This window comes from Electrona antarctica (assembly GCF_951216825.1).
Source record: "Electrona antarctica genome assembly, chromosome: 6".
Taxonomy (NCBI): domain Eukaryota; kingdom Metazoa; phylum Chordata; class Actinopteri; order Myctophiformes; family Myctophidae; genus Electrona; species Electrona antarctica.
Window position 1 is genome coordinate 7,821,721 of NC_136811.1, and position 27,702 is coordinate 7,849,422.

At 42.9% G+C, this 27,702-nt stretch overlaps 1 protein-coding gene across 9 annotated transcripts in view; it reads left to right on the plus strand.

Moving 5' to 3' along the window:
* Positions 1–27,702, plus strand: part of mroh1 (maestro heat-like repeat family member 1) — a 102,142-nt gene that overhangs the window by 37,864 nt on the left and 36,576 nt on the right. For 2 of the 9 annotated variants that reach the window (XR_013790151.1, XM_079502773.1), the window contains exons 17-27: positions 1,366–1,406; positions 8,971–9,184; positions 9,817–9,869; positions 13,563–13,670; positions 14,243–14,362; positions 14,876–15,013; positions 16,307–16,453; positions 20,470–20,559; positions 23,142–23,264; positions 24,123–24,202; positions 26,712–26,853. Coding sequence is in view for 8 of the 9 variants with exons in the window: in XM_079502773.1 (XP_079358899.1) it covers positions 1,366–1,406; positions 8,971–9,184; positions 9,817–9,869; positions 13,563–13,670; positions 14,243–14,362; positions 14,876–15,013; positions 16,307–16,453; positions 20,470–20,559; positions 23,142–23,264; positions 24,123–24,202; positions 26,712–26,853 (1,256 nt within the window). In the remaining variant the exon portion in view is untranslated. The remainder of the gene's footprint in view (positions 1–1,365; positions 1,407–8,970; positions 9,185–9,816; positions 9,870–13,562; positions 13,671–14,242; positions 14,363–14,875; positions 15,014–16,306; positions 16,454–20,469; positions 20,560–23,141; positions 23,265–24,122; positions 24,203–26,711; positions 26,854–27,702) is intronic. The other 7 variants (XM_079502775.1, XM_079502774.1, XM_079502777.1 and 4 more) reach the window with 7 other exon arrangements.

A 27,702-nucleotide genomic window follows, 5' to 3' on the forward strand; every position in this document is an offset into this window, starting at 1 on the left:
TACCATACTAGTGACTGACTGGGGACATGGACTACCATAATAGTGACTGACTGGGGACATGGACTACCATACTAGTGACTGACTGGGGACATGGACTACCATAATAGTGACTGACTGGGGACATGGACTTATTGGACTACCATAATAGTGACTGACTGGGGACATTGGCTACCATAATAGTGACTGACTGGGGACATGGACTACCATGATAGTGGCTGACTGGGGACATGGACTACCATACTAGTGACTGACTGGGGACATGGACTACCATAATAGTGACTGACTGGGGACATGGACTTATTGGACTACCATAATAGTGACTGACTGGGGACATGGGCTACCATAATAGTGACTGACTGGGGACATGGACTACCATACTAGTGACTGACTGGGGACATGGACTACCATAATAGTGACTGACTGGGGACATGGACTACCATACTAGTGACTGACTGGGGACATGGACTACCATACTAGTGACTGACTGGGGACATGGACTACCATACTAGTGACTGACTGGGGACATGGACTACCATAACATAACATTATAGGGTGCTTCAACATAGACTTCATACATTAGAATGTTAGGGAGGGACTAGTGGAGAACAGACCCAGTAGAACTAAGACATGTTATGCTTGGTTTCACACTCTGGAAATAGTAGATAGCATATTATGAATAGCCATAAGGTAACGGGTACCGTTGCCCGTAATCCATCTCGCCTTCGTTTTTTTTTTCTTTGTTCTTGTATTGTTTATTTTGTTTTTTCCGAGAATAAGGTTAGACATGGTTTTAGTGGGGTTAAGTTTAGGAATAGGGTTAGGTTTTGTTACAGTTGTACTGAGGTCAAGGTTAGGAATAAGGTTAGCTTTGACCGTTTAAGCATCATTTACTTGGGTTACTTTAGGAATACCAGGCTGAGCAGTTCTGCCGGCTGTACGCCCGGCGCGAGTTGGTAAAAGGGCGACTTTTGTTGGTATTCAGACATGGCACTCTACAGTGTACAGTCATAGCTTTCGTTGTACAGATAATTTACTGTGGATGTTAGGTTATTAGCTTGCTTATGATCCTTGATGAAGATTTCTATGTATGTGATGGATTACCATGTGCTGTTCTTGTCTGCTAAATGCCTAAATTGTAAATCGTATGCTCACATCGCGGCGCCCTGCACTGTAGATCTGCTATTTCTTTCAGTATGCAGCTAAATAGAAATCGGGCATTTACACATTAACATTAACACAATCACGGCTCGCCGAAATACGTTTTTGTCGACAATAATGTATTATTCAACTAAAACTAGTCCTAAAATTCTGACTAAATGAAAACCATGCAGATGTCTAAAATCCTGACTAAATGCTCTGTTCCAGTGAACCTGCCCAGCCCTCAGATGCTGTTCATCAGACTGCTGGTGAGAAGTACACCCTACACAACCTGTTACACACTACATCACTACACAACCTGTTACACACTACATCACTACACAACCTGTTACATACTACATCACTACACAACCTGTTACACACTACATCACTACACAACCTGTTACACACTACACCACTACACAACCTGTTACACACTACATCACTACACAACCTGTTACACACTACATCACTACACAACCCGTTACACACTACATCACTACACAACCTGTTACACACTACATCACTACACAACCTGTTACACACTACATCACTACACAACCTGTTACACACTACATCACTACACAACCTGTTACACACTACATCACTACACAACCTGTTACACACTACATCACTACACAACCTGTTACACACTACATCACTACACAACCTGTTACACACTACATCACTACACAACCTGTTACACACTACGGTCCTCATTCACAACGGCGTTTACGCTCATAAAGTGACGTTACGTGAGCGGAGCGTGAGCGGACAGGCATTTACGTGGATTCCCACATTACGTGGGAATTCATGAACTTGAACGTGAACTTGACGGTGACGTGGGTTGGTCGGAAATTCCGCTGAAAGCTGCGCCACCTCTCATGGTCGTGTACGGCTTGCGTAGATTTATTAAGAAGGCTTTAGTCTTCATGCTGAATCAATTAAAAGTCCCCAAATCTCAGATAAAATATGTAGGCATGTGTCCCCAACATTGGTCGCACATAAAAAAAATATAGCCTATATAAAAGCCAAGTATCACTTGTATGCCTAAATGCATGCATTCTAGAGGCAGGTTAGCCTAGAGTGCCATACAGAAACTGCCCCTGCAAGCCCGACACCTTTTTTATTTATTTATTAGGATATTTCTAGCATGCGCGATTGCGCTGCTCACTTGACAGCTTTCTACTCGCAGTGCAACGCGCTGTGAGCTTGTAGATCGGCTCTCGCAGTCTCGCGGACTCGCGCTGCATGTTAAAAAACAAACTCACAATTATAATAAGAACATACACTTATCTGCATTCTGCACTGTACGAATCCAACGTTGTTTAGTGTAGTAATGTCTGCAGTATAGGCCTATTTAAATTGTTTCGTTATGGAGCTCCTTTGAGTCAGTCTGACTGTCGGTGCGTGTGTGTGTGTGTGTGTGGGGGGGGATTAGCCCTATATAAAAAATAGAAGACCACATTAGCCTATTTGAATGAATGGCATCAGCGTGTTTGAAAGTCGGCCAGTCATATCATAGTTTTAAGCCAGCTCACCTCCACTCGCGCTTGTTCACAAACATGACGGACAGACAGACAAGAAAGGCTGTTGATGATGATTATTATTACCACTGTAACTCGCTGATCAGCATGTTGACAGAGACTCAGCCAATTAAAGTTTCACGTAGGCCTAAATGCATTTGCTGCAAGCACCTATCTGCCTCCATTTGCGTTGTGGTATTAATTTATAATATGTATATTGATCACATGCGGACGCCACACAGAATAGCCAACTCTTACCTGCAGCTGAGGAAACATACAACGTAGTTGGGTCGGATGAAATATAGCCTTAAGTCCAAATCCCACAAGAAAAAAAAGAAAGAAAATATGTCCTGTGTCCATGCATGTCCGGATATATTTGCTTTCCAAATCCGACAGTGCAGGGCAGGGAATCAATCACCGCAGTAGACTAATCAATAGGGCCTTTTATCATTGCCGAGTTTTAATATAGCATTTGGTTGTGTGGTGAACAATACAAATTAACTTCTTTCTCATTATGTGAAAGTAACTGTAACATCAGTTAACTTATTAACGTTCTGACATTTAACAAGGAGTGAAGCAATGCGTGCCAAGTTGGCAAGTTTCGTTTATAATTATATACAAAACTTGCGCTGTTTGCTTGAAGATCTGTCCATGCAGAGACCCGCCTGTCAAAATTAACTGCTCTACAAGCTCATCGCGGCTGTTGTATATAATTTAAAGCCCGGTGCAGGCTATGATGACGTATTTCGATATTTCCTGTTGCCTTATATGGTGTGGGATGGGCGTTCTAACCAGGCGACACCAGGCGAATCGCTTGGGAAAAATGCGGAAAGGCTACACTCTGCGATCCGCACAAATGAAGTGATTACACCATCTTCCCTGAATACGACGGGAGCAAATCGCAGCGTGATCGGACAGAGAAATACGATGATATTTAGTATCTGTTTACGCATACGTTACACTGCGGTGTATTTCTCCTTTGTGAATGAGGACCCATATCACTACACAACCTGTTACACACTACATCACTACACAACCTGTTACACACTACATCACTACACAACCTGTTACACACTACATCACTACACAACCTGTTACACACTACATCACTACACAACCTGTTACACACTACATCACTACACAACCTGTTACACACTGCGTCACTACACAACCTGTTACACACTACATCACTACACAATCTGTTACACACTACATTACTACACAATCTGTTACACACTACATCACTACACACCCTGTTACACACTACATCACTACACAATCTGTTACACACTACATCACTACACACCCTGTTACACACTACATCACTACACACCCTGTTACACACTACATTACTACACAACCTGTTACACACTACATCACTACACAACCTGTTACACACTACATCACTACACACCCTGTTACACACTACATCACTACACACCCTGTTACACACTACATTACTACACAACCTGTTACACACTACATCACTACACAATCTGTTACATACTACATCACTACACACCCTGTTACACACTACATCACTACACAATCTGTTACATACTACATCACTACACACCCTGTTACACACTACATCACTACACAATCTGTTACACACTACATCACTACACAATCTGTTACATACTACATCACTACACAACCTGTTACACACTACATCACTACACAATCTGTTACATACTACATCACTACACACCCTGTTACACACTACATCACTACACAATCTGTTACACACTACATCACTACACAATCTGTTACACACTACATCACTACACAATCTGTTACATACTACATCACTACACACCCTGTTACACACTACATCACTACACAATCTGTTACACACTACATCACTACACAATCTGTTACATACTACATCACTACACACCCTGTTACACACTACATCACTACACAATCTGTTACATACTACATCACTACACACCCTGTTACACACTACATCACTACACAATCTGTTACATACTACATCACTACACACCCTGTTACACACTACATCACTACACAATCTGTTACACACTACATCACTACACAATCTGTTACACACTACATCACTACACAATCTGTTACACACTACATCACTACACAATCTGTTACATACTACATCACTACACACCCTGTTACACACTACATCACTACACAATCTGTTACACACTACATCACTACACAATCTGTTACATACTACATCACTACACACCCTGTTACACACTACATCACTACACAATCTGTTACATACTACATCACTACACACCCTGTTACACACTACATCACTACACAATCTGTTACACACTACATCACTACACACCCTGTTACACACTACATCACTACACAACCTGTTACACACTACATCACTACACACCCTGTTACACACTACATCACTACACACCCTGTTACACACTGCGTCACTACACAACCTGTTACACACTACATCACTACACACCCTGTTACACACTACATCACTACACACCCTGTTACACACTGCGTCACTACACAACCTGTTACACACTACATCACTACACAATCTGTTACATACTACATTACTACACAACCCGTTACACACTACATCACTACACAACCTGTTACACACTACATCACTACACAATCTGTTACACACTACATTACTACACAATCTGTTACACACTACATTACTACACAACCTGTTACACACTACATCACTACACAATCTGTTACACACTACATCACTACACAACCTGTTACACACTACATCACTACACAACCCGTTACACACTACATCACTACACAACCTGTTACACACTACACCACTACACAACCTGTTACACACTACATCACTACACAACCTGTTACACACTACATCACTACACAACCTGTTACACACTACACCACTACACAACCTGTTACACACTACATCACTACACAACCCGTTACACACTACATCACTACACAACCCGTTACACACTACATCACTACACAACCCGTTACACACTACATCACTACACAACCTGTTACACACTACATTACTACACAACCTGTTACACACTACATCACTACACACCCTGTTACACACTACATCACTACACAACCTGTTACACACTACATCACTACACAACCTGTTACACACTGCATCACTACACAACCTGTTACACACTACATCACTACACAACCTGTTACACACTACATCACTACACAACCTGTTACACACTGCATCACTACACAACCTGTTACACACTACATCACTACACAATCTGTTACACACTACATCACTACACAACCTGTTACACACTACACCACTACACAACCTGTTACACACTACATCACTACACAATCTGTTACATACTACATTACTACACAACCTGTTACACACTACATCACTACACAACCTGTTACACACTACATCACTACACAACCTGTTACACACTACATCACTACACAACCTGTTACACACTACATCACTACACAACCCGTTACACACTACATCACTACACAACCTGTTACACACTACATCACTACACAATCTGTTACATACTACATTACTACACAACCTGTTACACACTACATCACTACACAATCTGTTACATACTACATCACTACACAATCTGTTACACACTACATCACTACACAACCTGTTACACACTACATCACTACACAACCTGTTACACACTACATCACTACACAACCTGTTACACACTACATCACTACACAACCTGTTACACACTACACCACTACACAACCTGTTACACACTACATCACTACACAATCTGTTACATACTACATTACTACACAACCTGTTACACACTACATCACTACACAACCTGTTACACACTACATCACTACACAACCCGTTACACACTGCATCACTACACAATCTGTTACACACTACATCACTACACAACCTGTTACACACTACATTACTACACAACCTGTTACACACTACATCACTACACAATCTGTTACACACTACATCACTACACAACCCGTTACACACTACATCACTACACAACCTGTTACACACTACATCACTACACAACCTGTTACACACTACATCACTACACAACCTGTTACACACTACATCACTACACAACCTGTTACACACTACATCACTACACAACCTGTTACACACTACATCACTACACAACCTGTTACACACTACATCACTACACAACCTGTTACACACTACATCACTACACAACCTGTTACACACTACATCACTACACAACCTGTTACACACTACATCACTACACACCCTGTTACACACTACATCACTACACAACCTGTTACACACTACATCACTACACAACCTGTTACACACTACATCACTACACAACCTGTTACACACTACACCACTACACAACCTGTTACACACTACATCACTACACAACCTGTTACACACTACATTACTACACAACCTGTTACACACTACATCACTACACAACCTGTTACACACTACATCACTACACAACCTGTTACACACTACATCACTACACACCCTGTTACACACTACATCACTACACAACCTGTTACACACTACATCACTACACAATCTGTTACACACTGCGTCACTACACAACCTGTTACACACTACATCACTACACAACCTGTTACACACTACACCACTACACAACCTGTTACACACTACATCACTACACAACCTGTTACACACTACACCACTACACAACCTGTTACACACTACACCACTACACAACCTGTTACACACTACATCACTACACAACCTGTTACACACTACATCACTACACAACCTGTTACACACTACATCACTACACAACCTGTTACACACTACATCACTACACAACCTGTTACACACTACATCACTACACAACCTGTTACACACTACATCACTACACAACCTGTTACACACTACATCACTACACAACCTGTTACACACTGCGTCACTACACAACCTGTTACACACTACATCACTACACAACCTGTTACACACTACATCACTACACAACCCGTTACACACTACATCACTACACAACCTGTTACACACTACATCACTACACAACCTGTTACACACTACATCACTACACAACCTGTTACACACTACATCACTACACAACCTGTTACACACTACATCACTACACAACCTGTTACACACTGCGTCACTACACAACCTGTTACACACTACATCACTACACAACCTGTTACACACTACATCACTACACAACCCGTTACACACTACATCACTACACAACCTGTTACACACTACATCACTACACAACCTGTTACACACTACATCACTACACAACCTGTTACACACTACATCACTACACAACCTGTTACACACTACATCACTACACAACCTGTTACACACTACATCACTACACAATCTGTTACACACTACATCACTACACAACCTGTTACACACTACATCACTACACAACCTGTTACACACTACATCACTACACAATCTGTTACACACTACATCACTACACAACCCGTTACACACTACATCACTACACAACCCGTTACACACTACATCACTACACAACCTGTTACACACTACATCACTACACAACCCGTTACACACTACATCACTACACAACCTGTTACACACTACATCACTACACAACCTGTTACACACTGCCTCACTACACAGCCTGTTACACACTACATCACTACACAACCCGTTACACACTACATCACTACACAACCTGTTACACACTACATCACTACAGCCGTCAGGCTCATCCAGAAACGGTTGAGAACCAGTGTTGTTTTTGGCAGCAGATTTTAGTTTTAGTCACAGTCTCTTGAATAGTTTTAATTTAGTTTTAGTCACATTTTAGTCACCTGGAATGTTTTAGTGTTAGTCTAGTTTTGGTCGACTAAATATAATATTTTAGTCGACTAAATCTACAGTTGATTTAGTCGAACAAAATGTATTTTGGCGGGCCTTGATGCCGTCGTAATGACTGTTTCTTTCAGTGGAAAAAGGTAGTCGACGAAATCAACACTGTTGAGAACCACTGTGCTACTCAGGGACGTTGCTGATGATTTTGTTGCCCTGCTCGCATATTATTTGTGCTGCCCCCCCACCCTCCTGTCAGTGCTGCGTTATCTCATGCAGATCGGCTACTTACGCCGTTTGTGACGTTATTATTACACGGCGGAGCCGCAGAGCAGATTGTTACTTTTGGGCACATTTTGTTGCCCCTCTCGGTGTGTTGCTCGGCGTGTTGCCCTACTCGCAGTGCGTATCGCACGTATACATACTTTGCGTGAATAGCGACACAGTAGCAGTAACACTGAAGTGTGTGTGTGTGTGTGTGTGTGTCAGGTAAACGCAGCGTTTCCGTTCCACAGCAGAGGACACGGTGCTCCGTCTCTGTCTCTCCTCAACGTCCTGATCACCAACATCCACCCCAAGACAGAGCTCCTCTGGGAGATGGAGATCCCCTCACTGCTGGCCACGCTGGAGGGTACGCGCGCGCACACACACACAGAGCTCCTCTGGGAGAAGGAGATCCCCTCATTGCTGGCCACGCTGGAGGGTACACACACACGCACGCACGCACACACACACACACACACAGAGAGAGAGAGCTCCTCTGGAAGAGAGAGATCCCCTCACTGCTGGCCACGCTTGAGGGTACAAACACACACACACGCACGCACACACACACACACACACACACCGCTCCTCTGGGAGAGAGAGAGATCCCCTCACTGTGGCAACTCTGGAGGGTATGCAAACTACGCACATGCAGGAGCACGCACGCACACACATACACACTGTTGGATTTAAACATACCATACTCAGTTTGTGCTGTTTTGTGAGTGGTTCTTAAACTTTAGACTTGACTGATTGGACGTCTGTGATTCTGATTCTCGGATAGATTGATTGATTGATTGAAGTATTTATTAACAGTTTGCAGAATTACAGTACATTTCAAGCACAACTCAATACAAAAGACTGTTAACTGTGAGTGGACGACCCAATTAAGCATTACACTTGTTTACAAGAGTGTCCACCTTGTTCAATTCATCAAAACATTTAGAGACATACAAACAACGTACAAGATGTCTTTATTGTAGAAATTCAAGTTATAAGTCACATGAAAGGTGGTCTACCAAAAAAGGTTGTATTGTTTGGTTATTAATATGACGTTGTTTTCTTTCACAGAGTCGACTGCAGAGAGTCTGGATAAGAAACTCTGGCACGACAAACTACTAAAGGTCTGTATGTTTAACTGACTGACTCTGTATATTTTGTCGAAGAAAGAGAGAAAGTAATCAGTGTTCTTTAGTAACTATAACACGGATCTATAAATACCAACTTTTTACAGTTGCCTATAAAGTAGACCATGTTTTAGGGCATTAAGCAACTAGTCGACTAGTTTACTAGTCGACTAGTAAATCCACTAGTCAACCTTGTTGGTACTTGTTGACTAAAATATTTTTTTTATTTTTTATTTTTTTCCCCCATTTTTGTAGGCCTCAAGATCAGGTAGATTATAGTTATAGTCACCAATGTACACAGTTTTTAAATGTACAAATATTTATAAAAAAAAATGTTTTTTGTGTTTTCTTTTTAACATAATAGGTGGTTAAACAACTAGTCGACTAGTAAACTAGGCAACTAGTCAACATGACGAAGTGAATGCCCTACCATGTTTACCACAGTCCACTTTGACCCTTCTGTGTGTAAGAATGTGTGGAGTGGAGTGTTTTATAGTCCAGAGGCTTAGTGCACTTTTTTAGGAGAATAGTGCACTTGCGGATAAAAGCGCCACATTTTGTATGAGGCTTCTTTATGTCATGCTAAAGGATTTTAGCCTAGGAGCCCTTGTCAAATATCTATTTTAAATATCAAATTGCAAGACTATCAATATCAATGAAATATGTGAAATATGTGAAAATCCGCCTAGTATTTTTCAGACTATATACATCATAAAATGATCAGATTACTTCCAAATGTGATAAAGTTGACTTATTTTGACATTATTAAAGTCACAGAACATGAAATATCATCAATAACACCTTTATTGCAATGAAGAATATGCATCATAGTGCGAAACATGTTATAGAGCTGTGCACATCCTGCCTAGCTGTCACAATTGCATTTGCAAAGTGGGGAACAGTCAAAATTTGCATTGCTGCATTGGCAGGTATACATCACCTTTACAGGTGCATCTGATCAGCTCTCTGCAAGCTCTGGAAACCTTTGGAATGGTCAGTAAACTAGCACCCATGACCCTTCTTCCTTGGCCCATAGTTTTGTGGAGAAGGAATCATTTGATGGCTTTGTGTGCTGGTGGCCCAGATGCCTGCTTGGTAGACTGCCCGTTTCACATGTGAGTGCACCCTGGGTGGGAGGTCATTTCTCTATCGTTCGATTTTGTTCACAGAAGAGTTATTTTCTTTTTTCGTTGATGGAGCTCAAAGGACTGGATTTGTCGTACAAAATTACTGTCAGTCTTTCAAGCTCCCGGAAGTGCTGGCAGTCAACATCTAGTTACTGGAAGGGATGCTTTGCCAGATTGACGAATGTTTCTGTCGCAGGCAGCATCATAGGCTTGCCAGGTCCGCCAAGCTGACTTCTTACCCTTTCCATTAATAGCCGGGGAGCGGGAATAGAGATGAACCTGTGATGTCATGACATACTTTTTATTTGTGTTTTTTCTATTAACTTGGTCATTATGGAACACAGAATGAGAGGTCTGCTCTGACCAAATGAATAGAAAAAAAACACAAATAAAAAGTATGTTATGACATCACAGGTCCTCTCAAATTTTGGGTGACTGGCTCCCCGGCTATTAAGGCATATGTTGTGTCACAACCGGAATATGCGTGAAACATAGGCAGGGCTCGAGATTTGGGTTCCCCTAGGCTATTGCAGTCTACCAAGCGGGCATCTGGGCCACCAGCACACGAAGCCACCGAGTGATTCCTTCTCCACAGAACTATGGGTGGGTTAAGGAAGAAGGGTCATTGGTGCCAATTTGGCTGACCATTCCAGAGGTTTCCAGAGCTTGCAGAGAGCTGATCAGATGCACCTGTAAAGGTGACTGTAGTGTAGTACCTGAAAATGCAGTAATACAAATTTGGACTGTTCCCCACTTTGCAAATGCAATTGTGACCAATATATTTATCCGTCCGGCTTCTCCTACAAAACTTGGCAATTCTGCTCAGCAAGCCATCCTGGGAAGCAGTATAGGGGAAAGCCTCTCGGAGGACATGAACACCCTTTCTTCATACCTGAAGGACTGCCGCCTCAAGCTCAGTGTTGAGAAGACTGTAGCAACAATGTTCCACCTCTACAAAAGGGAAGCAACTCGCCAAATCAACCTCATGGTCGACGGTGCCCGGCTACAGTCCCAGTCCTCACCGACATACATGGAGTGAAGCTCGACAGAACACTGTCCTTTAAACAACACCTGGACAGTGTTAAGGGAAAGCCCGTGCCGCACTGATACAGCATCTAGCTGGCACCACGTGGGGAGTCACCACAAAGACACTGCGCATCTCCACCGAGGCCCTAGTTTTCCCTGCCGCTTAATACTGTGCCTCAGCCTGGAATCGCCCCAGCAGAGGTCAGGCGAGAAGCAGCCACACTGGCCCTCACTCGGAAGGCACAGTTGAGCAAATCTCACCTCCTCCACAAGGTCGTCACGGAGACACCACAGCGTACGCATCTCAAGTCCCGGCGGCCCTTTGCCACACAGGCCCAGGAACTGGGCCTGTGTGTATAGTCTGGGCCATAGTCTGGGCTATAGTCTGGGCCATAGTCTGTAATGGGGATCCATTACAGACTATGGAACACGTGCTGACCAGCTGCCCCACATACCGGCCACCAAATAGTGATCAAGGCTTAATTGACCTAGACAATGACACACTGGACTGGCTTGCTGCAATGGAGCTGAAGGTCTAAGGACATATACGACAGAAGAAGCACAAACAAATTCTACATGCCACAGGAATCCATCTGCACTACATTGCCTCCGCTCACCTGTCATATGTATTGTACAAATATTGCTTTCGTGTGCCATACTGTTATTGTGCAACATTTTGCTGTGACGCAAATTATATCACAATTTCCACATTCACCGACCCCTCCCCTTTTCACTTCACACACACACACACGCACACGCGCACACACAGCAGCACGGTATGGTACAGTACAGTATGGTACGGTAACATAACGTACAGTCTGGTACAGTACGGTACAGTAACATACAGTATGGTACAGTAACATACAGTATGGTACATTGCAGTACAGTACAGTATGGTGCAGTACAGTACAGTGCAGTCTGGTACAGTACAGTACGGTACAGTACGGTACAGTATGGTACAGTACAGTATGCTACAGTAGTGGTTCAGTACCGCACCCAAAATGTAGTCTGACTGAACAAGTGGGCACCCTGCACAAGTGGCCACCCGGACAACTGGCCACCTGGATGGTGTGGCGCGAGACCGTCCGATGGCCGGTCGAGTTATAGTTCATTTGTATGTATTCTTCATTGCAATAAAGGTGTTATTGATGATATTTCATGTTCTGTGACTTTAATAATGTCAAAATAAGTCAACTTTATCACATTTGGAAATAATCTGATCATTTTATGGTGTATATAGTCTGAAAAATACTAGGCGGATTTTCACATATTTCACATATTGCATTGATAATAATGTCTTGCAATTTGATATTTAAAATAGATATTTGACAAGGGCTCCTAGGCTAAAATGCAATAACTGACCCTAACGAACCATCATGCAAAAAATTACGCTTTTATCCGCAATTGCACTATCCTTTCACTAAGCCTCCGGACTATTAAGGCTTCAGACACATTTGCACGTGTTGGCATGGATGCGGAGTGATTCGATTCGATTGACGTGTCCCTTTCTGTCTGTCTGTGATCTGATTGGCTCCAGTTCCTGTCCAAAACCGTGGCAACCATCGACGACGATAAGTGGGTGGGTCAGTTATCCACCGAGGCCATACGCTACCTGTCCACCTACAACCACTTTCTGGAAGAGAAGGTGAGAGCTCACGCCTTGGAAGTTGTGACTTCTGTCATTTTTTTTAAATAAGATTATACAAGAACGTATATAGTATATCCCATTTTGGGGCGGGAACCCCTTTTGGTGTTTTAAACATTATGTTATAATTTAGCTATTGAAAAATAGCAGACCTACAAGCTCATAGCGCGCCGAGCTTGTAGGTCTGCTATTTTTGAAAAATCGTGAAAATATTTATTTCAGAAAACTGGAGGATTTAGAAGATTTTTTTTAAATTTCGAGGTCAGGCATAAATGGGTTAACTCAAATCATTGCTTTTGGGGCGTTCCTGGAATAACATATTTTCAGATAGGGGGTCGGCGGCCAATTACATATATATTTGTGGGGTCCTTGACATGAAATCTTGAGCACCACTGATACAGAAAATCTGTCAGGATTTAGAAGACATTTTTTTAAATTTCGACGTCAGTCCAAAATGGGTTAAGAACGGGTCAAACTAGCATAGAATACGTGTTAAGAAGCGCCTTCCATAAAACCCTAATGGTCTCAGGATAATATAGGCGTTAAGGTTCTCATTGTTTGTCCCTGTTCAGAGCTTCCTGTATCGCTGCATAGGAGTGACACTCCAGCAATGTTACAACAAAGAACTGGTGAAGAAACAACTGCAGGAGATTCTCCTCACTGCTCGACACAACGACGCCATCGAGAGAGAGGTCCGTCCGTCCGATAGTAGTTGTTTTTGTTTTCAAATTTGTATTAAATAATATGTGACCAGATTTGACTGAGCCTGCCATCGCGCAAATTACAGCTTTTCACCAGAGGAGAAAAACGTATTTTTCTTTTTCAAAATGAGTTAATAGCACAGGCAGACTCTTCACATACTAGAGCATGTCTGAAATAAGTGTAGCTAAATGCTAGAGTCCACAGAATTGAACCTGAAATCAAGCCTGTTTTCTCAACTCGCTGTTTTCTGCAAGACATTACTCTATAAGCCATATCTCCAAAACTGGTGGGTCAAACTGAACAACCAATATGTCAATGTGAAGCTATGATTCTCTGCTGTGAAATTAAAATTCTAAAAAATCCAATGGCAGTCCCTCAGTCAAATTTGGTCACAATTAGTCACGCATACTGGAATTGTGTGTGCGCATGTACAGTACTGTGTGCGCGTGCGTGCATTTTTCCCTGTATGGGTTGTTTAATCTTTGTGTGTGTGTGTTCTACAGGGTGTGGCCATGGGCATCGGGTTGTGTGCCAACAGCCACTTGGAGGGAACTCTGGCCAAATTGGACGAGTTCGGCAAATCAGACGCCTTAAAGAAGTCTCAAGGAATTTTCAGCCTGCTCAAGGTACAAAAAACTACAGTACGTACACTTCAAACTACAGTCATTACACTTCAAACTACAGTCATTACACTTTAAACTACAGTCATTACACTTCAAACTACAGTCATTACACTTCAAACTACAGTCATTACACTTCAAACTACAGTCCGTACACGTCAAACTACAGTCCGTACACGTCAAACTACAGTCCGTACACGTCAAACTACAGTTATTACACTTCAAACTACAGTCATTACACTTCAAACTACAGTCATTACACTTCAAACTACAGTCGGTACACGTCAAACTACAGTCAGTACACGTCAAACTACAGTCATTACACTTCAAACTACAGTCATTACACTTCAAACTACAGTCATTACACTTCAAACTACAGTCAGTACACATCAAACTACAGTCAGTACACTTCAAACTACAGTCATTACACTTCAAACTACAGTCTGTACACTTCAAACTACAGTCAGTACACATCAAACTACAGTCATTACACTTCAAACTACAGTCATTACACTTCAAACTACAGTTGGTACACTTCAAACTACAGTCAGTACACATCAAACTACAGTCATTACACTTCAAACTACAGTCATTACACTTCAAACTACAGTCAGTACACATCAAACTACAGTCATTACACGTCAAACTACAGTCAGTACACATCAAACTACAGTCATTACACTTCAAACTACAGTCATTACACGTCAAACTACAGTCAGTACACTTCAAACTACAGTCAGTACACTTCAAACTACAGTCAGTACACTTCAAACTACACTCAGTACACTTCAAACTACAGTCAGTACACTTCAAACTACAGTCAGTACACTTTAAACTACAGTCAGTACACATCAAACTACAGTCAGTACACTTCAAACTACAGTCAGTACACTTCAAACTACAGTCAGTACACTTCAAACTACAGTCAGTACACTTCAAACTACAGTCTGTACACTTCAAACACTGTTGTAGACTACAGTCTACAACACATGTGCACCTAAATATGCAAATGGCCTCCAGGGGTAGGGCCCGACAAGCCTAGTAGGAAAAAATAAATTGAAATGATGTTTCCATTTACATATTGTTATGTATGAACTGTATGTCCACCATTCCGAAAATAAAACTGAACTGAACTGCTTATTGGCCAGACTCATATGTAATCTGCCGAAGGCAATATTTGAGTACACATTTTTGCCACCGGCAGATTCGCGTCTGGCCACTGCGAGGACTAATGCTGAGGCTAGCACGCCGTGCCGCCGTGTGTATCATTTGAGGACAATGCTGTGTGTGTGTGTGTGTGTGTCCGTCCTCCAGGAGCGCAACGACGTGGAGGTTGAGAAGGTGAAGAGCACGTTGATCCTGTGCTACGGCCAGGTGGCTCTCAACGCTCCCCAGGACCAGATAGTGAGCCGCGTTGAGCACGACATCCTGCGCTGCATCAGCAAGCACTTCAACACCAAGGTAAACCTCCATGAACACAATGCACTTCACGTCACGCTCAACTCAGACAGTCTTTAATGTCAAGGACCCCCAAAAATATATGTAATAGGCTGCCGACCCCCATTTGAAAATATGTTTTTCCAGGGACCCCCCCAGAAGCAAAGATTTGAGTTAAAAACGTTTTCAAGATTTTTCAAAAAATAGCAGACCAGATCTGCTATTTTTCAATAGCTAAATTATAACATAATGCTTAAAACACCAAAAGGGGTTCCCGCCAAAATGGTTTAAGGGTTCAGGCGTGTGCTGGGTGCAGATTCAAAGAAAAACGTATAGGAAGAGAATAAAAACCGCAGTCTCAGTAGTAGTAAGAGTCTCGTTTAATAATGATGATGAAGATTGGCAGCAGCTGTCAAATCAGACAAACGTGTTTTGGGCCTTCGTCAGTGTCAGAATGTATTCTCTTCCTTAACGCAATAATACTCTGCATCAGTACACATTTCAACACCAAGGTAACACCATTACGCTCAGTTCAATTAACACTGTACGAAGATAATCTTACTGACATTCAACAATGGATTTTATCAATGGTGTGTTAGGGCCGATTCATACTCCTATTTTACCGCTGTTTCGGCGCTGTAGTGCCGAAATGATTTCGGCTCGTCAGAAATTTTCAGTAGCACAGAAGAGCAGACTTTAGGACGGTACCCGCCCCCCCGAACCTCAAATGACGTCACATTGTAGGCTCTACAGAGCCGAACCGACTTTTATTCGGCTCTAAAATAGGGAGTATGAATCGGCCCTTAGTTTGAGACGGAGTCTATGCTAAAACATTCATTTGTTTTGCGAAAGAAAGCTATTTGTGTCAAAGAAATCTATTTGTGTCACAAGTGTGATTCTTTGGCGCAGCGGCAAATATTTTTGAAACAGGATGACTGATTTATAATTACAGTAATTATGTGAAATCAGTCAAGGTGTTAATTTATTTATTAAGTATTGCTATGCATTATTGTACGTTGTACTGTTCTTACACGTATTTTACATTTCCTGTTAAGTTTCAGATGAACTAACCTCTCAGCCCCTCTCAGCTGCTCACGGTGATGTTTAGATCATAAACATCATAGTTTTCAGCTGGTATTTTCCCCGGGAAATGACTCCTTTTCAACCGGATCATTTCACTGGGAAACGATTCCTGTTCAGCTGATACTTCTGTGGTTGCCACTAGTGGCCCCACGACATTTGACATGATGACGAACACGTACAGGGATAAACTCACTCAACTTTAAACGTTAATTCGGTTGATTATTTCTCCCCTTCAATAAAGCCAATTGGTATTATATTTTATATTGTTGGGAAGCCTGATTTGTCGCCATTACAACAAGGTGCAAACTTGTAAGGATCGTACTCTTGTGGAACGAGAAACGCAGGCAAAATGTGTAAGTAGAGCCCTAAATATGTTTTCTGTGGCTGGCATCTCCCTTAGAGATTGGGGTGATAAGTTCAGTCACGTGAGAGAGACTCGCAGTAGAGCCGCTGCTTCTTCGCTTGAAAAAGAGCCAGCTTAGTGGTTCGGGCATCTAGTACGAATGCCTCCCGAGCTAGCCTCGGTCCCAGGCTTACTTTTCTGCGAAAAGAAGAGCCTGGTCACAACGTAAGGCAGAGAAGCTATCGGGCGGATGTATCCTCCGGAACATCCGTCAGATGTATTTCCCCCGGATACGATATTTTCCCGACCAATCACAACACTTGTTTCATTCGCGGAGAATGTAAACTGATTTGTAAAGCATCAACGTCATTTCCTTGGGCCGATACTTCCGCTAAAATCCCGTAACTTCCGCTGATAGTCTTTTCAGCGTAGGTCTTGCCCAGGGTGCTCCCGAGCCTTTCCCTAGGGGAGATCCTCGCTTCACGTCCCACAGGGAGGAGACCCTGGGGCAGACCGGTGTTGTTTTCGTCGACTAAAACTAGGACGAAAAATGTTTCGTCGACTACCTTTTTCCACTGATGAAAACTAAATAAAAACTCAGCTATATGACTAAAACCTAAGACTAAATATATTGACAATTTCGTCAACAGATAAAAAACTAGACTAAAATGTTAGGAAGGGACTAGTGGACAAGAGTATCCAGTATAAGTCATTTTACACTTGGTTGCATGCTGAAAGGGCATCAAGGCCCGCCAAAATGCATTTTAGTCGACGAAATCAACTGTAGATTTAGTCTTTAGTCGACTAAAACTAGACTAACACTAAAACATTCCAGGTGACTAAAATGTGACTGAAACTAAATTAACTATTTAAGAGACTATGCCTAAAACTAAAATCAAAATTTGCTGCCAAAAACAACACCGGGGCGGACTCAAACGTTGCTCTGGAGAGGAAAGTCTGGAGCTCTCTGCTGGAACTGAAAAGGTGACTCATCATTGTTTCCCACGACGAAACAACAATACCAATTGGTATGATTTGCAGGGGAGAAATAATCGACCGAAATGTAAAAGTTTAATAAACGTTGCAGTCAGTTGAACAGGCGTCGTTGCCAGATTCCTTGTGTAACAACAACAACCCCCCTTTAACATCAGCATCTCCCGGGCTACACTTCATTACCTGGGGAGGAGAGAGGTTCATCTAAGCTCTTAATCGTTGGATCGCAGGTTAAAGCTTTCCCCACACATTCTTCAGATAACGAATAGTAGTTCACCCAAAAATGTAGTCCCTTCAGGAATCGCCTCTTTAATTGTCACAAGCTGCAAACCATACAGTCAGGTGTAGGCCTGACGTTGAATAAAAAAAAAAGTCTTCTGAAAGATATATATTAAAAGATTTGTGCCGCATTTGCGCGGGTTTTTCAAAAATAGCAGATCTACAAGCTCATAGCGCGCCACAGAGTGGCGCGCTATGAGCTTGTAGATCTGCTATTTTTCAATAGCTAAAGTATAACATAATGATTAGTTAAAACACCAAAAGGGGTTCCCGTCCAGAATGGGTTAAAGGTGATTTGCTGACCTCAGAACAGAATCACAACAAGCCGTGAACCTTGGCGTCCCTATTTTGTGCGGGCATACACAGAAACAAATGCAGAATAGCACGGCTACAAGCTCACAAACACACCGCACCGCGATGCGTTTGTGTATTTGTAGATCTGATATTTTAGCTGTTCGTCATACAACATGAATAGCTCCCTGCTATTTCATTGAAAATACCATACGACACATACGTTCTCAATAGCATCGCAGCACATAATAACTGTGTTCCAAAAATAAAAAATTGAGCCCGCACCGATTTTACTCATATGCGCTGCTGACACGATGCTAAGATGACCATATGGTATTTTCAATAGAAAAACATACGTACTTCCGTGACCCAGCCAGGGCAGGGATAATGAAGTGACGTCAGGACTCGATACTAGGGGTGTAAAAAAAAATCGATTCGAATTAGAATCGCGATTCCCGTTATGACCGATTTCAAAATCGATTCATCATTTCCAAAAATTGTTTCTTTTTTTTTTTTTTTGCTTACAGTTACAGTTTTCACTACATGGTGTCTGTGATATGAAATGTAAGCTTACCCTAATCACAGTAAACATCATGTCTTCAGTCATTTTCAAGTTACTGTAGTCAGTACTAGTCACTTCAGATCAGCACAGCTGTATTGTATTGTAGTATTGAATCGAGAATCATTTTGAATAGACAATCGTTTTGAATCTGGAAAAAAAAAGCTTTAGAAATAAATAAAAACTCGTTTTTGGATTGAGAATAGAGTTGAATCGAAAAAATCGATTTTGAATCTAATCGTGACCCCAAGAATCGGAATCACAGCCCGGAATCACAGCCCTACTCTTAATAGGTCTTCTTCAGTGATTGGAACATCTCTGCATCAGTAGTAGGAAGCGGAACTCTCCATTGTACCCAACCCTCATAACCTGCGTGCTCTCAACACGAGAGGCCAGGAAGTGGAGCATAATGTGTCTCATTTAATTAAGGAAGGGTGGCGACGTGTGGTGTGCTGAGGTTTATACTGACCATCCTGTTATTCTGTCATACAGGTTCTGGGGATTAAAGTAGAGACCAAGGTATCGTTCACCACAGGAAAGCTGGGACTGTCAGTCGCTTCGCTTTGTTTCCCTGTGTCTACCGTAATTACGCTCTCTCTCTCCTTCTGTCAATGCTTCTTGTCTTCTTCTATTCTCCATTCTCTCTATCTCTCTCTCTCTCTGTGTGTCTTGGTTTTCTACGTCTGTCTTATAAACCTTTTCTCCACCACTCGTCTGTCTTTGAGGAATACTCACAATTACAGCTTGACATTAACATTAACTTTGTCCTCACCGTCTGAACCTTAAAAACATATATTTCACGTCGGGAGGAACATTTTCATATTCACCGATTGCACATTATTGTTCATGAATAGTTGGCTATCAGTGTTGGCCTTTTATAGAAACCCAACATTAGTATAATATAGTCTTGTTTTTAACCATGTATTTCTTAGTGACTATTATTATTAATTCACCAAGATTACTCTTGAGTTCTTATGGGAGTCGCATGTGAGTGAAAGAGGTTCCTCCGAAGTGATATGTATAGATTTATGGAAGACTTCACTGAATGTGATGTGTGAAATCCTGGCCGAGGCAGATCTGCTGTTTCCTGTTCCTGTTGTCATGGGTTCTATTCTAATCAGGACACGTTGCAGCTCTCTCTCTGTCAGTCAGAACACTGGGCTCCTGGATTATAACCCCTGAGCATGTCATCAACCATCTCTTGGCATTATCTGCCTTGTTTTCTGTCAATTCTGTTTCCCTAGTCAACCTCCAATCTCTACACGATCAAGTAATCTCTTGAGTAGTTGACTTGATTATTCTTTGAACAAACACAATTGTTGGTGTTGGAAAAGAGGCTTTTTGTAAATCTTTCACTAACTTAGTGGTTCTCAACTCCAGTAGCGTTACGACAGTTGATTGGACTAATCGATTTTAATCAAACTATTTTAACAATAGTAATTGATTTTAGCACATTTTATTTGATTAAGTTAACCTCTTTAAACCTGGAATACCTGGTCAATATATAGGCAAAGAATGTCCTAAATCAGTGACAATAGATTATTGACAGTGTTGTGATCTTATTGATAGCCTTGATAGGTTACCTTAGCTGTTGTACAACAAAGTATAACATACTTAAGTGGTTTATCAGACTGATTGATTTCATTGATTATAAAGACAAACTTTTTTTCTCTTTGATTCATTGATATAATATTTATATATAATAGAAATGACTTGCTCATACTCAGTTAGTCGACAGAAATTGCAATTGATAGAATAATCTCTAATAATCTCTAATAATCAAATAGTCGCAGCCCTAAACTTCAACTCTGGTGTTTTCGTTTCAACTCTATTTATGGGATGTCGTGGCTTCCCTTGAGTTGAAAACCACTGTGCTAAATGCTACAACGGCACCTGGCTATACGAGCAGGCCTCCAGGTCTGACCCGTCTACTCTCAAGGCCTATTCATAGTCTGGATTTTCGGTGGTGAGGTGACCACCGCTCCGGTGGTGAGGTGACCACCGCTCCGGTGGTGAGGTGACCACCGCTCCGGTGGTGAGGTGACCACAGCTCCGGTGGTGAGGTGACCACCGCTCCGGTGGTGAGGTGACCACCGCTCCGGTGGTGAGGTGACCACCGCTCCGGTGGTGAGGTGACCACCGCTCCGGTGGTGAGGTGACCACCGCTCCGGTGGTGAGGTGACCACCGCTCCGGTGGTGAGGTGACCACAGCTCCGGTGGTGAGGTGACCACCGCTCCGGTGGTGAGGTGACCACCGCTCCGGTGGTGAGGTGACCACAGCTCCGGTGGTGAGGTGACCACAGCTCCCGTGGTGAGGTGACCACAGCTCCCGTGGTGAGGTGACCACCGCTCCGGTGGTGAGGTGACCACCGCTCCGGTGGTGAGGTGACCACCGCTCCGGTGGTGAGGTGACCCCCGCTCCGGTGGTGAGGTGACCACCGCTCCGGTGGTGAGGTGACCACCGGAGCTGTAATACCGTGGAGCGGTGGTGAGTAAAAACAGAGAGAAGGGCTGGAGAGAGCGGTGGTTTGCTCTTCACCGCGGCTCAGTGACGTCATGTTGTAGTTGCGGTGGTCACCTCACCACCGGAGCGGTGGTCACCTCACCACCACAGAAAATCCAGACTATGAATATATGCCTTCAGACTGCAGGCGTCTACTCTACCGTTGAACCAATCTGCTTTCTCTTTCCAATCAGTCACACACCTCCTCTTGACTTCAGACATGCTCTGCCTCCTGTCACCTCACCTGTCGGATCAACCTACTGTACTACTACTGTACAAACTCACCGCCCGCCCGCCCCGGTGTCCATGAAAATGATTGATCCGGCGCTGCTGACCAAGCTATAGCTGACTTGATTTGGTTTTTTAACGGTAGCGAATGGTTGTTTGTGCTTGTGCTGTTGCTGCGTTGTTGTATATAGAGTTGCATCAGTTTTAAAGATGGCTGCAGTTGCACACGGGGGTTTGCTGTAACACACTATGCATTCCTGTTCAGTTTGGAAAACCTGATTAACATAATTCTACATGATTCACTTTTCCCTGCCTCGACCAGCCTAAGGATCTGTCGCACGTGTTTCTTCTGTCACGTTCTGTCCACGTGTGTGTGTGTGTGTGCGTGTGCGTGTGCGTGTGCGTGTGTGTGTGTGTTGGTACCGTGCTACAGGACCTGACCATGAAGTTGAGTTTGATTGAGAGTGTCGGGCTCATCGCCAGAGCCATCAAGGAATGCGTGAAGAGACAGGGCTACGTGTTCTCTCGCAAACAGGAGCTGACGTCTGTCATGCTGGTAAAGTTTTAGTGTTCTCTAGTGTTAGTCTAGTTTTTAGTCGACCAAATGTGAGATTTTAGTCTACTAAATCTGCAGTCGGTTCAGTCGTTTTGGCGGGCCTCGATGCCGTCGTAATGGCTGATTTTACACTTGCTGAAAATAGCCGATCTACAAGCTCACGCCATTATAAATCTTATAACCATGGTTATAAGATTTATAACGTCAATGCGCATGATATCATCATACCTGGAAGTTATGTGGGAACGCCTACTGAGTGTTAAAAAATACCCTGCTTTCTGGCCTTGACAGCCCATACATCCAAACAGAAAAGTCCTTTGCATTAAAACTCACTTTGCCACTCGATTTGCACTCACTTTATGCATGTGCACACCCTCTATAACAGGGTTCCCCAATAGGCGGGCCGCAAAGAGCGCCCCTTGTGGCCCCTGGAAGAATTTTAAAAAAAAAGTTTTTTGTTTTGGGGGGGTGTCCCAGATATAAATGGCATTAAATGGGGGTCAGTAGCCTATGCATGTCAAACTGGGCACCCCCTCAAGGACCACTGGTGGTCCCCGGACCACTGGTTGAGAAAATCTTTTAATTCATTAATGAAAAAATAAAAAACCCAATTTTTTGCGCGTGCGGACTCGGCCCCCAGCCTGGTTCCCTAGTCAAAATATGGCCCTTGAGGAAAATGTATTGGGGAACCCTGCTCTATAATATAGTTATCTTTTGTCAAACCTCCTTATTCACCAGTTTATTTAATTACAAATACAGTATGTTCATAGTATTCTTTAAATAAACATTGAACAAAAAGAAAAGGGATTGAGTGAGTAGAAGTCATCCTAAAGAGTTGTCGTGTCGTGTGGTCGTCAGGACTTTATCAAAGCAGAGCCAGCGGACGCCATGAAGACTCCTGTACGCCATCGAGTGATGACTGCCTGTGCCAACCTCATGTATCCTTACCAAGGTTATAATAGTTTTGGTTTTTTCATTATAGTTTAGTTTTAGTTAGTTTTGGCTTTTTTTTCTTCTAATTCAGTTAGTTTTAGTTAGTTTTTAGAGCGGGTTTGCTAGTTTTTATTTAGTTTTTATTTTGGTGAAATGCTTAGTTTTAGTTTAGTTTTAGTTTAGTTATAGTTTAGTTTTAGTTTTTTAAACTAAAAAACTATGACTAAAACTATAAAAACTAAAACTATAACTAAGGGTATTTTTTCTATAATTTCAGTTAGTTTTGTGAACACTCAATACAGTTTCAGTTTAGTTATCGTCTTTAATTTATTTTTAGTTTTTATTTAGTTTCAGTTAACTACAATGTTTTCGTTTTTTAGTTAGTTTTAGTTAACTATTATAACCTTGATCCTTACCTGTAACACACTGCTTGAGAAGGTGGGCAGAATGGTCAAATACATGTGGTCAATAATGTGAGCGTTAATATATCATCATCATCATCATTTTTCGACCGTGGTCGAGATCATGGATTTCACAATGCCACGCCGGACTTTCTGGTCCTTCATTGCCATCCCCAGTTCCTGCTTACTGATGCATGTGTCCCTAGCGATGACATCAGGGAACGACAGTTTTCTACCTCTGGTCTGCTTTGAGGCAGGACTCCAAAGAAGAAGGGAAGATATAAGCTCATTGTCAGCTCTGTAGCAGTGGCCGGCAAACTGTTCTTCTGGATCGGACTAGTGAAGAAACACGGGGAAGGTTGCCGTTAATATATAAGCGTCAATATATAGTGCCTGCATCCACAGTGCTTTACAATGTAGGTTATTATTACATTCATACACCGATGGCAGATGAAACCATGCAATGCACCAACCTGCTCATCGGGAACAATTGACCTATAGCTAAGCCCCTCCCCAAACTGCTATGGTCGAATCACGGATAAGCATAACATGGGCTAGACAAACCTCTCCACCAATAGTTTTCCTATATGATAAAACATTGTTTTAAAAAAAGAAATGCCACGCACATATTTTTCCAGTGCATATGGCAGGCCTTGTTGACGGATTTGGAAGAGATTTTGAAGGTCTGTTTCCAAAAAATAACCAGTATTTTTAATATGTAAAATCCATTATATTTACATCGGAATGAATGAGCCCGGCTGGAAAGTGTCCAAGTGGGAGTGTCTAAGTGGGAGAGGGCGGGGCTTAGCTAAAGGTGAATTAGGGGTTCCGCGTCTTGCTCAAGGACACTTCAACACTAGCCTGGAACTCACCTATGCTTTTTATGGCATAGGCAGCTCCCGGCAGGATCCGCCGGGAGAAACTATGCGCAGCTGCGCGACATGAGACTAATTACTTAGAGCGACACAGACAGAGAGAGAGATCAGTGTGTGTGTGTACATGTGTGCGTGTGTGTCAATTTAACAAAGGTGCAGACGATCAGAAATCAGCAGAGAGTGAGAGGCAATTCACACTGAGAGGGGCTGAATCCGTTTCATTGGAACCGTTTCCGAATACGGTTGCCTGGTCCCCGATGGCCATGATTCACATTGCCCGAGATTCAACAGCGCACCCGGGTACACTTGCATAACACACTTTGATCCTCCATATGGCGGTGTGCTTGATGGCTGGTGCGCACGGACACTGACCATCAACTCTGCGACATTGTCTCCAATAAATCCAGACACACTGCATTGCCTCTTTGGCTCTTTGCCGTTATACTACTTCACTGTCAGCCTGCCTGCTATTCACTGTGTCAGTCAGTTCTGTGCTCCAGTGTCGTGTTTGATATTAGTTTGCTATGGATTCTACTTTAGCATTATTATTATTATTTTGTTTTACTTTGGAAACTATGCCAAGCAAAGAGCCACGTGTAGTCCGCAGAATAAGATCAGTGCGTACTGTGGTGCTGCACGTATACGCAGATTCAACAGGAGACGGGCGGCGTTGAGAAATGCGCTGGTGTTACGCGTCGTGCAGCGTCTGTGTTGTTTTTTTTGTTGACGCTTGGCTCGTCGACTAGAGATCATGTCACGTTCTAAAAAAAACAGTCCACTTCCTTCTTTCGGCACGTATGCCTTCACATTGGAACGATCCGTATCAGAATACACTTCAACAGTCCAGAGACCCGCCCCTCATGCGGTCTCGGGGACGTTTGGGCGATCCGCTCCCGGGAACGGTGCGCATCATTCACACTACCACAACATCAGCCAAGTGGTCCCGAGTGCGAACCCGGGACCATAGTGTGAATTGCCCCTGAGAGATGTTTGCGCTACTCTATGCCGAATTGAAGTGGACTCGGACCCAGACTTTTTTTTTTCTCCCTGGAAATAAAAACGTCTGGGTTTCCGAGGCTACTTCAACACTAACTCTGGGGGAGTCCGCAGGGATCGAACTGGGAACCTTGTGGTTTAATAAATCAAAAGTGTACATCCAACCAAACGTCTGCTGTGGCAAACCTGAGACCACTCCCACCATGCACCACGTTTGACCCCTTGACCTTTGGCCGCTCCAGCCCCCTGGACCCCCCGCTGAGCGAGAACGAGACCTTTGACCTTCTGAAGGTGTGTGTGAACAGCGTGTTCTCCCTGCCTCCGGAAACACACACACCGGAGAAGGTGAAAGACGAGGAGATAATGGACCCCAAGCAGAGGGAGGTGAGGACGCACGGGTACACACACACACACACACACACACACACACACACACACACACACACGACACGCACACACACACACACACATGCACGCACGCGTGCGCACACACACACACACACACACACACACACACACACACACACCAGAGAAGCATACAGATGAGTTAATAATGTACCCCAAGCAGAGACAGAAATGTTTTTTGACAAATGTTTTCAATTTGTCAAATAATAATCTAGGAAATCTAGGAAAAAATAACGGGACCCATGAAAATTTTTCCGTGAGTGACCCCACAAACGGGTCCCGACCATAGAGTAATAAAAGTATAGAGACCGAACCGGCGCGTTAGCCCCATTTAGTTTTAGTCACATTTTAGTCACCTGGAATGTTTTAGTGTTAGTCTAGTTTTAGTCGACTAAATATCACAAGATTGTAGTCGACTAAATCTACAGTTGATTTAGTTGAACAAAATGTATTTTGGCGGGCCTTGATGCCGTCGTAACGACTACTTTTTTCACTTGCTGAAAATAGACGATCTACAAGCCCACAACGTGGCTTGTAGATCGTCTACTTTCAGCATGCAACTAATTGTAAAATGGACTTATACTGGCTCTCTTGTCCACTAGTCCCTTCCTAACATTTTAGTCTAGTTTTTATTTGTTGACGAAAGTGTCGGTATATTTAGTCTTAGTTTTAGTCACCTTTAGTTTTTATTTAGTTTCCATTTAGTTTTAGTCAGTGAAAAAATGTAGTCGACGAACATTTTTTGTCTTAGTTTTAGTCGACGAAATCAACACTGGTCCGGGGCTGACACATGACGTCATGAACGTCCGTCCACCTCCATGAAAGTGC